At 35.4% G+C, this 16031-nt stretch overlaps 1 protein-coding gene across 1 annotated transcript in view; it reads left to right on the top strand.

The window, feature by feature from the left end:
- The first annotated feature begins 2886 nt into the window (after positions 1–2886).
- MMS22L (MMS22-like, DNA repair protein) overlaps positions 2887–16031 on the top strand; it is a 117724-nt gene continuing 104579 nt past the window's right edge. Inside the window, exons 1-7 of the mRNA XM_008571307.1 lie at positions 2887–3130; positions 4111–4236; positions 5466–5515; positions 10014–10101; positions 10188–10365; positions 12992–13082; positions 14090–14220. Coding sequence (XP_008569529.1) covers positions 2967–3130; positions 4111–4236; positions 5466–5515; positions 10014–10101; positions 10188–10365; positions 12992–13082; positions 14090–14220 — 828 coding nt within the window. The 5' untranslated portion in view covers positions 2887–2966. The remainder of the gene's footprint in view (positions 3131–4110; positions 4237–5465; positions 5516–10013; positions 10102–10187; positions 10366–12991; positions 13083–14089; positions 14221–16031) is intronic.

Genomic DNA, 16031 nt, shown 5'->3' with positions numbered 1-16031 from the left:
CCCCATGTTTGTGTGTAATATTGAATTGTAATTTTCTTTTTTGTCTCTGTCAGGTTTTGGTATCAGTTTAATGCTGGCTTCTTAAAACAAGTTTTGAAGTATTCAATTCTCTTCCATTTTCTGGAACAATTAGTATAGAATTGGTATTATTTCTTCCTTAATGTTTGGGAAAATTCAACAGTAAAGCAATTTGTTCCTGGGGTTTTCTTATAAGAAGTGGTGTATGTGCATGCATGCATGTCTGTGTGTGAGAGAGAGGTTTTTTTAACCAAAGATTATAATTACTATGATAGATATAGAGATATTGGAGTTATATTTTTCTTCTTTTGTGAGCTTTAACAGTTTGTGTCTTTCAAGAATTTGTCCATTTTGTCTGTTTGTTGGCATAAAAATGTTCTTAATGTTCTCTTAATATCCTATCCTTTTAACGACTGTAGAATCTGTAGTGATGACACCTCTTTAATTCCTGATATTGGTAAATTGTGTCTTCTCTCTTTTATCCTTGATAAGTCTGGCTAGAGGGTTTTTTAATTATATCGATCTTTTCAAAGAAATAATTTTTCATTTTATGTATTTTTTCTACTCTTCTTTTTCATTCTATTTATTTTTACTCTTTATTGTTTCCTTAAATTTGTTTATTTTTAATTTGTTGGTTTTTTTTCTAGTTTCTTTAGACAGAAATTTAAATTATTGAATTGAGCTTTTTCTTCTCTTCTAATGTAAGCAGTTAACGTTAGAAATTTTAGTAAGTGTTTTAATTTTCACTTAATTCAAAATATTTTCTAATTTTCCTAGCTCCATTCCTGCTGGGTTGTAGGTTGGCAGTGATTATGTTCCTCTTTGAAGGTACCATAGGTGGCTACCAGGTAGGTGGCTCTCTCCTATAGCAATAAGTCTCATTTGGCTCATGAAATACATTTCATTTACCCCATAGGCCTAAGGATGATAATGGCTTTCTGATTTGCTCTAGGTGCTGCACCTCACTTTTTGTTTTCTGGTAATCCTGTCCACACCTTTGTAAACGGCCCTTTCATTATGCACCCTTTAATCACTTCTCTTGAGTATGCCATCTGTTACCTAGGGATTCTTACTAACGTGTTAATAGTACTAGCTTAAGTTACTCGGAGAGCTTATTTTGGTTCTTCCAGTCCCACTCACTGGATTCAAGCAATTTGATAACTCAACATCAGATACTTAAAAAAGGAAAAACAGGTCTATTGGATGTTTCGATTAGAGGAAGAATAATGGCTATATGTTGACCAAATTCTCCTAAACACAGTACTAGGGCACAATATTCTCATATCTAGGAACTACTTCTTTGGGATTCTTGTGGATAACACTGTTATGCTAGATACTCCCCATGAACAATAAATGAGCTGCAGCAGTCCCCAACAAAGCATCAGGTCTCATAGTATATCAGCTGAGAAGAATAGATACAACCCCCACTACAGTAACCCTAAGTTGTGTGGTCAAAATACAAATCATATTGTGTTTTTTCTTACTTCATCTCATTTGTCAGATGATGTGCAGTATCTGGTTTAAACAGAGGGAAGAGTTACGATAAGTTGCCTATCCAGGAACTGAATGCAGAACAAACTGTATTGTGCAGGAATGGACCATGGTGAATACTCAAATTACAGAAGGGCAGTTGAATTAGAAATTCTGTTGTTTTTCTTGAATCTAAAGACGATGACATACTGCAACGTCATCTCTGACAGACTGAAAAGTCTTGAAGAGTCGCTTTTAAAACATAAGCAAACTGCTACTTATAGACTATAAACTATACCTTTACAAAAGCGTGCTAAACCCGTCCAGATGTTTTTCAAAGAAAGGGAGGAACTGTTTTTATGTCCAAAGCAAGGACCTCGTTTTTAGGCATCTTCCTTCCCAAAAAAAGTTGTTAGCACTAGGGCGGGAAGGAGAGGGGTTCACGCGGCTCTGGGTGTGACTGAGACACCCGCTTCAGACTCACTTGAATATCGTTCTTCCCTCAGTCCAGGCCTGAGGAAAACTCCGCCTAGGTCTTGCTCACCTCACCTCAGCCTCAGTTTCGTTTTCCAATGAGGCCCCGCCTTCCGGTCGAACGCACCAATTAAAAGTACACACAAAAAAGCTTATCTATAAACCTAGAGTGCCAGGCCACTCTCGCGAGAACTGGCGGAGCGCTGATGGTTCCCGCGAAGACATCGCGAGGGGATTGGCAGTCTGGGGCGGGCGGCGCCATGGCCCCGCCCTCCCAGAGCGCGGCAGCTCCTTGGCGGGAGTTTCGCGTGTTTCCGATTTAGGGTCCACGGACACCAGGGTTGTGGTCCGACTCGCGGGAGGCAGACCTCGGGGACTGGAAGTGACAGCAGGTAGGACGTGCACCGCCGTCAAGGGACGCCCCGGGGGCCTGGGTGCAGTCCGCTGCACTGGACACGGGCCCTCCTACCTTCCTCCCGAGTGCTGCTGGGTGCAGGCCGGGTAAGTCTGATCTCCGGCCCGGGATGGTTGGGGATGAGCGCCGGGCACGGCCCTCCTGATCTCCACCGCGAACCTGCAGGGAGCTTTCTCCACTTTGCTGCCGGAAAACGGGCTGAGAGCAGTTTAGTAACGTAGCGGAGGGTGCAGTTCGAGGCGGGCTCGGGAGTAGAGGCTGGATATGTCCGGCAAACAGTTCTTGGCTCTTCACCCTGTCCCGGACTGAAGAGTCCGACCTAGAGGGCAGATCTTTAAGTCCGTGCCGCAGCCGGTCGGGGTGCGTTAACTTCAGACGGCCTTCACTGGGAGAGTGGAGAATTGATGAGGATTTGGCTTGTCGGTTTTTCTGTTTTTCCTTTGCGCTGGGGGGACGGTTTGGGAACTTTCTGAAGTAACCCCCAATCTCCCGGCCCGCCCCACCTCCAGGAGTCTCTTCACAACTTGTCTTTGGAGCCTTTAATGATAATCATAGTGAACCCTGAACATTTCAGAACATGAAGTAAACAATGGATAACTTTTCTGCTGCATCGGCATTCCTGACCGATAGCTTAGAGCTGGAACTGGGAACAGAATGGTGCAAACCCCCTTGCTTTTCTTGTGCTTTTGACAACAGAGGAGGAGGAAAAAATTTTTCTGGAGAGTCTTACCTTTCCAGCGGAGCCCTTAAGCGGTAGGTAAAAAAAAATCGGAGACTGTTTTCCCTCATCAGATTATTGATCAGTTTGTTAGGAGTGTTATTTAATTATCATTTCATTCCATTAAACTTCGGTGTTACCAGGCCACGTTTTGTAAATCGGTTTAGTACATCATAAGGGTACAAATTAATGTTAGCTGTGTTGTTGACTTTCTGATTAGAGCATATACCTAAAATTATTTGCGGTATTAAGGACAACTTCCTTGGTAACTGTTCTCTTGCCTCACTGCTACCCCAGCTTTGGGGTAGGGAGCTGGGCACGAATTTCCCTTTTACTTAAAGTGAATTCTGAAGTACCTGGGCTTTTTTTGGAAATGGGCATTCTAAAGAGTGTGAAGATATTCTAGAGCTTTTCAGTAATCTTTAAGTAAAACATACACATTTTTTTGTTGCCCCAGTTCCTTTTAATCCTATATATCGATACATATAAAAGTCTTACAGACTTATTTATGTATTGCGCAGGTATATACATATTGCAGTAAAACTGCTGTTCATGAAATATTTTGGCAATATCTATTGAAGCAATTTCAGTCAGAAAGGAAATGATTTTTGTTGATTTTATAGTTGTAGCTTGTTAGAGACCTTAAAAGAGATTACTGAACTTGATTATGCTGTTCTCCAGACATAGCTCAGAATAACTTTTATCTGTTTTCAAAGATCAGATTCTGTGACTGAAGACCACTGGTAAAGACAGGCAAATGTATATATTCCGTTGTATAATTTTTGGGTTTTTCTCTTAAGTTACATTGCTCTTTAGTTATACTTTTTTGTTGCTATATAGGATTGAAACTTTAGTACAGTCTGGCTGTAGTAATCCTGAATATGTAAGGTTGCAAGGTGTTTCTTGACTTATGCATGTCATATATAACATGGATTCAAATAATGTGAAAAAACGCATGCTGTAATATGGTATTTGGCATACTTTTTATGAGATTAAATCAGAATTTTCATTTCAGATTAATTTTAAATCTCGATCCTTTACCAACTAATTTTGAAGAGGATACAGTAGAAATATTTGGCATTCAGTGGGTTACTGAAACAGCATTAGTGAATTCATCTAGAGAGCTCTTTCATTTATTCAGGTATTCTTTTTTTTTTTTTTAACTCCTGTAAATGTAGATGTTGTTCAGTTTTGTAACTTACATTGCTGGGTGGTTTCTAATACTGATACTACAAAAGCAACAGTAGAATTGTACCTATTGCTCATTTGTTTATCTTACTAGTAACAACAGTCAAACAGTAATGGCTGATGGAGTAATGGCTTTAATTCATTGCTTTTTACTAACTTTCAGAGTTTTTATTGTTTGTATTTAACATTGTTTACTGAAGACAAATATTTAAGGTTTTGAACTATATTATAATTTTGGAAGAAAATTAAAGTACTTTAGTTGCTTCACAGCTTCATTGATCTTTAGAGAATGAACTCAGACTTTTCAAATATATCTTTCAGACTGTGTAATAGAAATAATTAGTTCTCTATTTGGATAACATTTAATGAAAAATTTCAAACATGCACAAAAGAATAGCTTAATGAACCTCTGCATACCCTCCCTCAGTTACAGTAAACTTCAAGCATTTATCATATTTCCTTCATCTGTCCCATCCCTTCTTTTAGCTAATTATTTGTAAGCAAAATCTAGGCATTATGTCATCTCACTCTTAAGTACTTCAGTATGAATTTCTTAAAAATATAGACTTTTTTTTAACATTAATACTATGTCATTATCACAGTTAACAAAATTAACTCTTCATTATCATTTAAAACACAGTCCATATTCAGATTTTAGGTGATTTTGAAATGTACTTAGTTGTTGGTGGCAAATTATCCAAAAACAAATTTAAAATGTATTCATAGTACATTTAAATGAAAGTATGGTTTTCCCTGCTAACTCTAGTCTACATTATTCTCTTCCTTTTCTAAACTTCTACTGTATAACTGTATGATACAATTTAGCATTTCATTATATAACTGTTAACCTAGAAAAGTTTATGTAAGTATCTTATACTTAAAGTTATAAACAGTATCTCTTTGATAATGAAATCTATGATATTTGAAATAATTTCTGAGATACTGTATATGCAGCTTTTAATAGATATTTTTGGAAAGTCAGACAAATGTGTATTTTGTCTTCTTCCAAAGTTTTCACTACGGAAAGCTGAGCCTTTAGTAAACATTCACAAAGTATTAAATATCATCCACAAATGGTAGGTTTTGAAACTGTGTAATAGATTTGGGAACATTATCTGTGTAGCTGTTATATGCTTTAAACTGTTCTAGAATTAACTCTCACATTTACATTTTTAAAATTAGGCAACAACTGTACAACTTGGAAACCTTATTACAGGCCAACTGTGATTTTGGTAAGTTTAAAGTGTATTTAATGGCAAAAAGAATTACAGTGAATCACACATGGGTCATGATGGAGTAATTTGGATATCATAGTAATATGAAGGAGGTGTTAGGTTAGAAGTTCACAATACAGTATATTTCTTGTTCATAAAAAGTATGACATTTGTGTTTAGTTTTAGCTGAGATTTATAGCATTTTTACTTATTTGTAGGTCTTAAAGGTAAACCCAACTTAAGGAAGCTAAACTTCTCTGAAGTGAATTAGTACTTCCTTTGGAGGTGAGGAGTGGGATGGAGAACTTAAATAAGAAATAAAAAGTGCCAGACCTCATGCTACCTTCTTGATTTTTTTTTCCTTTCTTTTTTTTTTTTTTTGTTTGTTTGCTTTTGGCATTTAATGTATTACTGATTTTTTGCTGATTGGTGTAATTAAGGTAGTGAAGGAAATTGAAGGACAGTGTGTTTTGGTTAGGTTAGTTGCTTCTCCTTTCCAACAATTTTGGAGCACTGTAGTATTCAGAATCACGACTTTGTCAACCTGAGTTCCAAGCCTAGCTAATTGTGGGTCTCACACCAAGTTATGGTTCCTACATCACTGAGTTCTTGTGAGGATTAAATTAATACATGTTAAATAATTAGTCCAGTGTTTGTTATTATTAGTGAAGCCCAGCAACTAAAGACCATGTGGAACATATTTTTGGTCAAACAGAGGTTATAAGCTTACTGAAGCAAGAGAAAAATACACACATGAGGAGCAGTTGGGCTTCTCAGTAAGAGGAAGTAGGAGGGAGCTTGTGATAGGGTTTGAGTTTGTGCTGGCTGATCTTGGGTAGGATTTAAGGGGGAGAGGGCTTTATTCTGAATTGGATGTTGTAAGAAACAGGGGCAATTCAATGATTGGGTATTTTAGTTTTTATCTAGGAGGTGGGATGAACAAAGGGAGGCCAGGGAGGGTCCTAATTAGTAAAGAAGCAATTGTCATGATAGCTGAAGAGGGGGATGTTTTTGTTTTTGTTTTAAATTTTTTGGTGTGTGTGTGTGTGTGTGTGTGTGCCTTGTTTCTGTGTTCAGATTACAGAGGTTTTGTTTTTGTCTTGTTTCGCCATAATCATGGAGTGGCCCTGTCTCATTATATTTTATATTTACAAAAATTATTTATTTTCAGTAGGGGACATCATGGCCTAGCTGTTAGCTATCAGCTGTTTATTTGGGCAGTTTCATTTGTTTTGTTTTCTCAGTATGTGATCAGTAAGTGTTAAATATTATTATTTCATTCCATCTGATGAGTCACTACTTCATGCCAGGCACTGTGCAAGGTGCTAATGCATCAAAGAGGAAAAATATGCTGGTGAGGAGTTTGCAGGACAGATACACATGCAAGCATAGGTTAGCTTGGTAACAGAAAAAGTTCAGTGATAGAGGCATGTATAAGCTACTGTGGACACCAAGGGTTTCATCTATATGATGCCAGATTTGGGTCCTTAAAGATGGGAAGAAATTAGCTAAGCAAAAGATTTGGGAGAAGTTTTTGAGACAGAAGTTACAGGCAGAAAAAACTGTATAGACAAAGACATTAAGGTATGTAAAAACATTAAAGTTTAGGGAGCACAGAGTAAGTAATTATGTATGGTTGGATCAGAGTGTATGTGAGAGTGGTGAATTTGTAAGGGATGTAATCACAATTGGCTTTGTAAACCATACCAAAGAGTCTGAATTTTATTTTGAAAACTTTGGGGAGCTTCTAAAAGATTATAGTAGAAAGAGCAGAAATACCTGTACTGTATAGACTGACAAGTAAATTGGGTTCATGGAAGGTATTTATTATGCAAGATTATATCTTGGAACACATTTATTAACCTAAAACCACCACAATGGACTATTTGTTAACATGGTTATTTGTTACATTGACATTTTGGGTGTTTTCGTTTCTTAGAAAGGCTTTTAATGGCAGGTTTTTTAGATAGGTTACCAATATCAAAGACTATCCATAGATCAGCTTGTCCATGCAGCTGTGTCAGGACTTTGTTAATAAACTCATGTAGCTATCCTTTGCCCTCAACTCTTCCCAGAAAGCCCTTATGTAGGGTCACTTACTGCCAAATGCAAATAGTTCTTCCTGTATTTGTTATGCTCACAGGGTTACTTACCATTTGAGGGAGAATAATATACCTAATAATGTATGTTCTTAAGTATAACAGTTGGTATTACTCTTTCTCAGATATTGTGTTTTCTTGTCTCTAGACATTACATTTGGTTTTTTTATATCTTTCATTTCTGTCCTCATGCTTGTTTTGATCCATCTTGATTATATGGATTATATGTTTTTAACTTCATTGACTGCTAATTCTTTCATCACTGTCATTCTGGATCTGTTTGTACTGATTTTTTCTTCTGGTTCTGTGGTATATTTTTCTGCTTCTTTGAACATTACTTATAACTTTAGTGGACATTATGGATTTTAAAAAATTGCTGCTTACTGGATTTTCCTGTATTCCTTTAATTAGGTGTTAAATTTTGTTCTGGCTTGCTATTGAGTAATTGTAATCCACTGGCTCTTTTTGAAGCTGTTTTAAATTTTGTTAGGACTTTTTAAAAGCAACCTTTAATTCAATATTAATTTAGCCTAGTAAATGAACCTAGTAAGGTGTCTGAGTATTCTTTCTGGTGCCTGGTATATTATGAGGTTCTTTTCATTCTTGCTGGTGGAACCTTTACTATTCCCTGGCTTATGTAAGCTTTGTAGGGAATTGTTTTCTGTTTTTCCTTGGTGTTGGGTAATTTTTTCTCATGCTTTAACAGATTAATACTCAAAGAGTCAAGGGTGGCCTTCTGTACATTTCCAGAGCTCTTTTAAGTGTAGCTTCTTTCTTCTTTGATACTTTTGCCCTGCAAATTTAGACTTCCCTAAACTCAGGTCTTATGTCTCCTCAACTCAGTGAGTTGAGCTCTGTTTGGGCTCTCTCCCCAGTACTGCAGCTTGGAAACTGTCTTGAGATGGGAAGCTGGGCAGTCATAGAGCTTACCTTCTCTGTGGAATAGCAGTCTTGTATCACCTTGGGTCCAATGCCTGAAAACTTGTTTTATGTCATTTTTCTGGTTTTTAGTTTAAGATGGGAGATGGAGAAATCTGATCCTTTTATTCCATCTTGCCTGGATACAGAAGTTCATATTAGTTTTTTTTAAGAAAGTACTGCCTTTATGGGCTGAGAATTATAAAAATGTTGGGGGGAGAGGGATCATATGACATTTTATAGATGAAATTAAGCCATAAAAATGCAGTTTAATATGTAGGTATTTACACAACAATTTTACACTTATGCTCTTATGATTTTGCCAAAGTAGTGGGCATGTTCATTTGAATTCAGATTTAGAAATAAGTTTTGTTTTATGTTTAATGAAAATTTTTTGCCAGCAATTCTCACAATATTTTCTTTCCTTTTGTTTAGTGATTGTCTCTTGCTCATTTTCTCTATAATGGTTATCAGTATTTTGCACATGGTAGCTAGCTAGATAATTCTTGCTGATGTAAATGTTAAAGTAAGTGAGGGAAAGATGGATGGGCTGAAGTTGGGAGAAAGAAACTATTAAAAGGTCGTTCAGGGCCTTATAAATTATTATAAGAAGTTTTGACTTCATACTAAATACAGTAGGCAGCTTTTCAGGGGTTTTAACTTGGAAGCAACAGGAATTGATACACACTTTAAGTAGATTTTGCACTTAGATTATTGGGGGCGGGGGGATGTGGGAAGACCTGTTATGAGCCCCGTTGCAGTGGTTTATGAGGTTGTAGGGAAAATGGATAGTTGCAAGATATATTTGTTTATAAGCTTAATAGGACTCTGATGGATTAGATATGACGTTAAAGGAAATGGATGAATTAAGAATGATGTAGGGTACCAGTGGCACCATTTAATGAAATGGAGAAAACGTGGGCTACATGAACAGGTTTTGGAAGAAATCAAAGAACATATTATTTGCACTGTCTGAGCAATCCAAGTATAGATGCTAGTTAGGCAGTTTGACATGCAAGATCTGGAGTGCAAAAGAGAGGTGTGGATTATAGATAAACCTTTTGGAGTCACTATCATTAATAAAGGAACTGATGAGATCGTACATGTTGGAGGAGATGTACAGAGAATAGAGGATTTAGGACTGAGTCCTTAGGAGAGCCCAAATTAGTAGTAGAATTGAGGAAGAGCCAAAGGAGTAAAGGAGAGGTAGGAGAAAGGACACATGAGGAAGAAAGAAGACAGTATGTGGGATCAGATGTAGCTGATGCTACTGTGAGGGCAAGTTACTTGAGGACAGGTAGTGTCCATTAGATTGGGCAATATGGATTTCATTGATGACCTCAATAAGAGTAGTTTTTGAGGAGCAGGAGGGGTAAGAACCACATGGAAATCAGTGGGAAAAGTATGAGAATTGCTGCTGGTATGACTTACAAAATTTTTTGTCACTGCCTATTGATAATTATTTAAGCTATGATTAACATTGTCTATTTTGGTTTCAGGGAAGATATCAACCCTACACTGCAAAGCAGACAATATTAGGCAGCAGTGCATAATATTTCTCCATTATGTTAAAGTTTTCATCTTCAGGTAAGATGCCAGATGATTATTTTGATTATTGTATGTATATATTCATCTGGACTCTGGTTGTTTATTGTGTCTAATAATTTTTTTAGGTACCTGAAAGTACAAAGTGCTGAGAGTCATGTTCCTGTCCATCCCTATGAGGCTGTAGAGGCGCAGCTTCCTTCAGTGTTGGTTGATGAGCTTCATGGATTACTCTTGTATATTGGACATCTATCTGAACTTCCCAGTATTAATCTAGGAGCATTTGTAAATCAAAACCAGATTAAGGTTTGACTTATTTCATTTAATTTTTAAATTATTGGCATTTTCTCCCCACAAGGAATATTCATTCAAGAATGAGAGAAATCAGTCAAGAGTGCAGCTCTGGAACTAGACTGCCTGAGTTGAAATCCTGCTCTTCCCCCACTTTTATTAATTATGTACTTTTGGGCAAGTAACATCTCCTGCCTTGGTCTTCCCATCTGTAAATTTATATAAATTCCTAGAATTATTGGGAGAGTTAAATCAATTAATATGCATAAAGTACTTAAAACTTACACTGAATCGATAGCTATTCTCTTTGATTTAGGACAGTGTAAATGTTTAAAAGTTTCAAAACAAATAAAATAATCTTTATTTTCTAAAATTTGTATTATCTTACTCACTGATAAAGGTTTGGGCAAACTGCAGTTTATACAGCATATTATAGTAAGATTCAAGAAGATCACCATATTCAAAAATGTACTTTCAAAAAACCATATGTGTATTCTGACTTTTGAGACCTTTTTAGAATGTGATGAAGATGGTTTTGGCCCTATTTTCCTACCTGTGATAATCATTTCCTCTGAAGCTTGTTTTTTTAAAAATTTGTATTGTTAGCATGACCAAGTTAATAGATAAGTAACAAATTCTTCATATGAAAATGGGAGCTTAGGCTAATGACAAATTATGATCATTCACAATGATATTCCCTGAACTCTCAGCCCCTTCCATTGTATTTGACTTCACCAATATGAATAACATTCAGTTTTAGGAATGTATCTTTGCCAAAATGTAAGGTACAATTAAATGTTTATATATTTCTGTGAAATTTAACAAAAACAACAAAAAATTGACTCTCTTTTAATCAGAGATCAATGTATGTAATAATAAAAATAGAGTTCCAACTAAATTTACATGTCTAATCCAAGTAGGTAATTGCTTTTAATTATGTCATTTAATTAAGATTCATGGGTAGATTGTAGGGGAAAGGATATTTTCCCTTTTTAGTTTGTACAAATTAGTTTGTTTTTATTTTTTGGATACCCATCAAGTGCATAAGAAGATAAAAATGAATAATTTATCTAGCAGCAGAAATGAAAATTTGTGCACAGGGGTCCTCAAAGTGGGTTTTGCCTTTATAGCCTTTTTAATTAGGCAGACTTGAAAAGATAGGTTATTTGAAGCTCTGAAGACTGAATTTTTAAAGCAGGGGAACTTACAGTCTTCAACAAATAAACAAAAAAAATCATACTTTAAGATACTCTTTTTTTCCTGAAACAAAAAAATCTGGCAAAATAAAAAGCATCTTTCAAGATTTTATATATTTATTATATTTTATCAGTCTTGTATTTGAAAAGTCTTATTTTAATTGGTATTTCCAGTTGGACGTATGTCTTTTATTATTTTTTAGGAACTCTTTTTATTGGAGATATTATTTGTTGGGTAGTATGTATGACCAATATTTTCTTTCTTTTTTTTTTTTCCACCAATTAAGCTGACTTACAAGGTAAATGTTTTAAATTTTTTATGTAGTTATATTTGTAGACTTTTTTTCTCTTGTATCATCTATGCTATTTAAAAATATTTAATTTTTACTTTTATTTCTTTAATCCATCTCATTTTTTCAGTATGCTGTGAGGTTGGAAATCTAACTTTAGTTTCTTGCAAATGGATAAGTTATTCTTCTTTTATTGAGTGATCCTTGCTTTTTTTTTTTTTTTTTTTTTTTCCTTTTTGGCTTTTTCTGTGTCCGGCAACGGATCGCAACCCTCAGTGTCGCCCCCGCACCGGACCGGGACCGGCAACGGGACCGCAACCCTCGGCGCTGCCCCCGCGCCTCGCTCAGCCAGTGAGCGGGAACCGGTCTGCATGTGGGATCGGAACCCTCGCCCGTTTCTCTCTTCCCTATTCTTGCTGTTTATTTATTATCTGTTCCTCTGCCAGTACTGTTTTATTAGTGTAGCATTTTGTTTTGTAAGTATATGTAATAAGGCATGTCCCTCTCCATCATTCTTCCTAGTTGTTTCAATTAAACATGTTATTGTATTTATTTTTATGGTGGTGCTAAATGTTGTCTGGAAGGTTATTGATAACCCTGCAGCATAGTAGTTAAAAACACTGCCTTTTGAGTTAGATGGAATTGAGTTTGAATCCTAATGCACGAATTGAGAGGTAAATTTCTTCACCTCTTTTAAGTTCCTTTTCTTACTGGGGATGATAATAGTATCTGCATGATAGTCTGAAGTTGACTTATTGAGATATTTTATAGGAATTCCTGGGTACTCATTACATTAAAAAAATATTTCCTAGCAAAATCATGAAAATAAGTGTTGTAAAAAATTCTTTTACTGCCTTGCAGCTTTAATAGAATCACAGGTTGGTTGGAAGGGACTTTTACTATATGAATCTATTCAGCAGCCCCAACCCAAGGTGGGTCTATTTTAAATCAGCAGATGGAAATATATACTGCTTTCAGAGATCTTCAGTGAAAGAATCCTCTAATGAGCAAGACAAAGGTTTTCCCTGAGCTTTTGAATAGTGGTAGGTTAATGGTTCTTTATCCTTGTGTTTATGGAGGAATGTTGTGACATGCTGTAAAATACCTAGTAAAGTATTATGAATTCTCAGTCACAGTTGATAATGTCATTCACAGCTTTTTCCACCATCATGGCATTTACTGCATCTCCACTTAGATATCCATTGGCTGGTGCTAGAAATTCTTCACTTGCTGGGTGAAAAATTGAGTAAGTTTGTGAATTTCTGATTTATGTCCTTTTTTTAATCTAAACTTTTACTGCTTTTTAAAATTTCACAAATAATAAGTACTTTCTGATATTTTGTAAAAAAATCAAATGGTAACCAAAGTAAAAAGTGAAAGCTTTTCTCCAGAGATAACTTATGGGAATAGCTTTGTCTTTTTATCTTTCCATACTTATTTTCTATCTGTTAGTATACATATATAGAAACTCATAGGTAGGATTTTGTTTTTGTTTCCAACCACAGATAGTATCATTATAATGTCCATTGTGGTCTTTCATTTAGCAGTTTTTTAGAGATCTGTTCATGTTAGTACATATAGTTCTATAATATTGAACTACATGTAGTTCAAATGATGTTGAATTTCTTTTTTATTTTGCAATTTCGTGGTTGTAAGTGAACTTGAACATTGTTACATAATTTTATTGTCTATTTGTATTTATTTTATTAATTACCTGTTCATTAACTTTTGCAAGTTTTCCTGTTTTTCTAGTGAAAGTTTTTTTTTTCCTTTTTGTCTTTTTTCGTGCCCGGCAACGGATCGCAACCCTCAGTGTCGCGCCCGTACCGGACTGGGACCGGCTACGGGATCGCAACCCTCGGTGTTGCTCCCACACCTCGCTCAGCCAGTGAGCGGCCGGTCTGTATGTGGGATCCGAACCCTCGGCGGGAGCGCCGCCGCACTTCCCAAGCGGCGCACTGTAGCAGTGCGCCACCGGGCCGGCCCCTCTAGTAAAAGTTTATATGTATTATGGATAATAATCTTTTATTTCATATGCTGCCTATTTATTTCTTGATATTGCTGTTTGTCAACCTTAGGTTTCATTGCCAACCTATTATTTAGTTTGTACACGTATAAGAAAGTTATCCTCAAAATTGTGTATGTTTCAGTTTTATTATGAGATAATTTAAAGGTATACAGTCAGTTTTTCCCTTCTGAATTAGTAATATCTACTGTAGTTTTAAGTAGAATTTATTTTATTACGTTTTTCAGAACAAGTTGTATATGGTCATCAGTTTATGAATTTGGCAGGTGACAATTTAACCAATGTCAGCCTATTTGAAGAGCACTGTGAAGGTCTGCTTCGTGATTTAATATGCTTATCACTCAACAGGTATGGCAAGGTAATGCTTTCACAGTTTGTGTTTTTGATACTTAATAGCAAGAGTCCTTAATGCATATGGTATAATCTATAAGAATTTAATCTAAAATGGTTTACTCGATAATTCCCCTAATTTTATATTTGTTAGTAGTATCTGGACATTGAAGGGGAAAATAATTTTGATTTAAACATTTAAAACTGGCTAAATTAGTATTTGGAGCTTTGTTTTTAGAAAAATAGCCTTTCCCATCTTGTCAAATATAAATAAAAACAAGATGTTTACAAAAATGACTGGAAGTTTAACTTCTATTCAAATAGGAGAGACAAGCCCTTTAATAATCTACTGTACTGCTGCTATTTAATAATAAAATAAATGAATACTTAACTAAAGTTACTTGACAAATTTAAAGAGAGGTTTTTGTTTGCTTCTTTTTATAAAAGGTTTAGAATCATGGATGAAATTATGTGTTTTTACTAAATTGCACTTACCATAGTGTTTAACTGAGATAGTGATTTAAAGGTGCTCCAGAACATGTTCATTTACAAGTACTGGAAATTTGTAGATTATTATCTCTTATTTAAGATTATAAACATAAACCCTACTTGTAGGAATTGAGATTTAGGGAAGTTGAGATTTGTAACTTTTAAAAATTTAGATTGTTTTATGCATTTATTATCAATATCTTTTAAATTTAGTCCATATGTTTATAATTAAAATAATTAGTAGGTTAACCAGATATGATATGATATCATTTTTAAAGTAATTAATTTTTTATAATTGATAAATTGTATATATTTATCATATATAACATATTTTTGAAAAATGTACACATTGTGGAATGGCTAAATCAAGTTAATTAACATGTATTACCTCACATATTTACCGTTTTTTGTGGTTAGAACAAGAATGCTTAAAATTTGCTCTCAGCAATTTTCAGGAATATAATAGAGTATTGTTAACTATATTCAAATGTTATATAATAGATCTCTTGAACTTATTCCTCTTTCCTAACTGATATTTTGTATCCTTTGACCAACATCCCCCACCCTTTGCTCTCCACACCCTCTGGTCAACACTATGCTACTCTCTGCTTCTATGAGTTCAATTTTCTTAGATTCCACATATAAGTAAGATCATGCAGTATTTGTTTTTCTGCACCTGGCTTATTTCACTTAACATAATGGCCTCTGGATTCTTCCATGTTGTTGCAAATGACAGGATTTCTTTCTTTTTAAGACTGAATAGTATTCCATTGTATATATCTACCATTTATCCATTGATGGACACTTAGGTTGATTCCATATCTTTGATGTTGTGAGTCATGCTGCAGTGAACATGGGCGTGCTGATATCCCTTTGACATACTGATTTTACTTCATGTGGATATATACCCACTAGTGAGATTGCAGGATCACATGTCAGTTCTATTTTTAATATTTTGAGGAACCTCCATACTGTTTACATACTGTTTTCATACTGTTTTCCATAGTGTCGGTACTTATTTATATTCCCACCAAGAGTGTGCAAGAGTTTCCTTTTCTCCACATCCTCACCAACACTTGTCTAGCCATTCTGACAGGTGTGGTGGTATCTGATTGTGGTTTTAATTTGTATTTCCCTTATGATTAGTGATGTTGAGCATTTTTTTCATATACCCGTTGGCCATTTGTATAAATTCTATTGAAAAATGTCGAATAAAGTCCTTTTCCCATTTTTTAATCTGGTTTTCTTGCTATGTAGTTCTTTAAGTTCCTTATATATTTTGGATATTAAGCCCTTATTGGATATATGGTTTGCAAATATTCTCTCCCATTTTGTAGGTTGTCTCTTCAC

Source organism: Galeopterus variegatus, unplaced genomic scaffold, assembly GCF_000696425.1.
Source record: "Galeopterus variegatus unplaced genomic scaffold, G_variegatus-3.0.2 Scaffold678, whole genome shotgun sequence".
In the NCBI taxonomy this organism is placed as follows: domain Eukaryota; kingdom Metazoa; phylum Chordata; class Mammalia; order Dermoptera; family Cynocephalidae; genus Galeopterus; species Galeopterus variegatus.
Note: the sequence above shows the minus strand (reverse complement) of the source record. Positions and strands in the feature narration are given on the sequence as shown.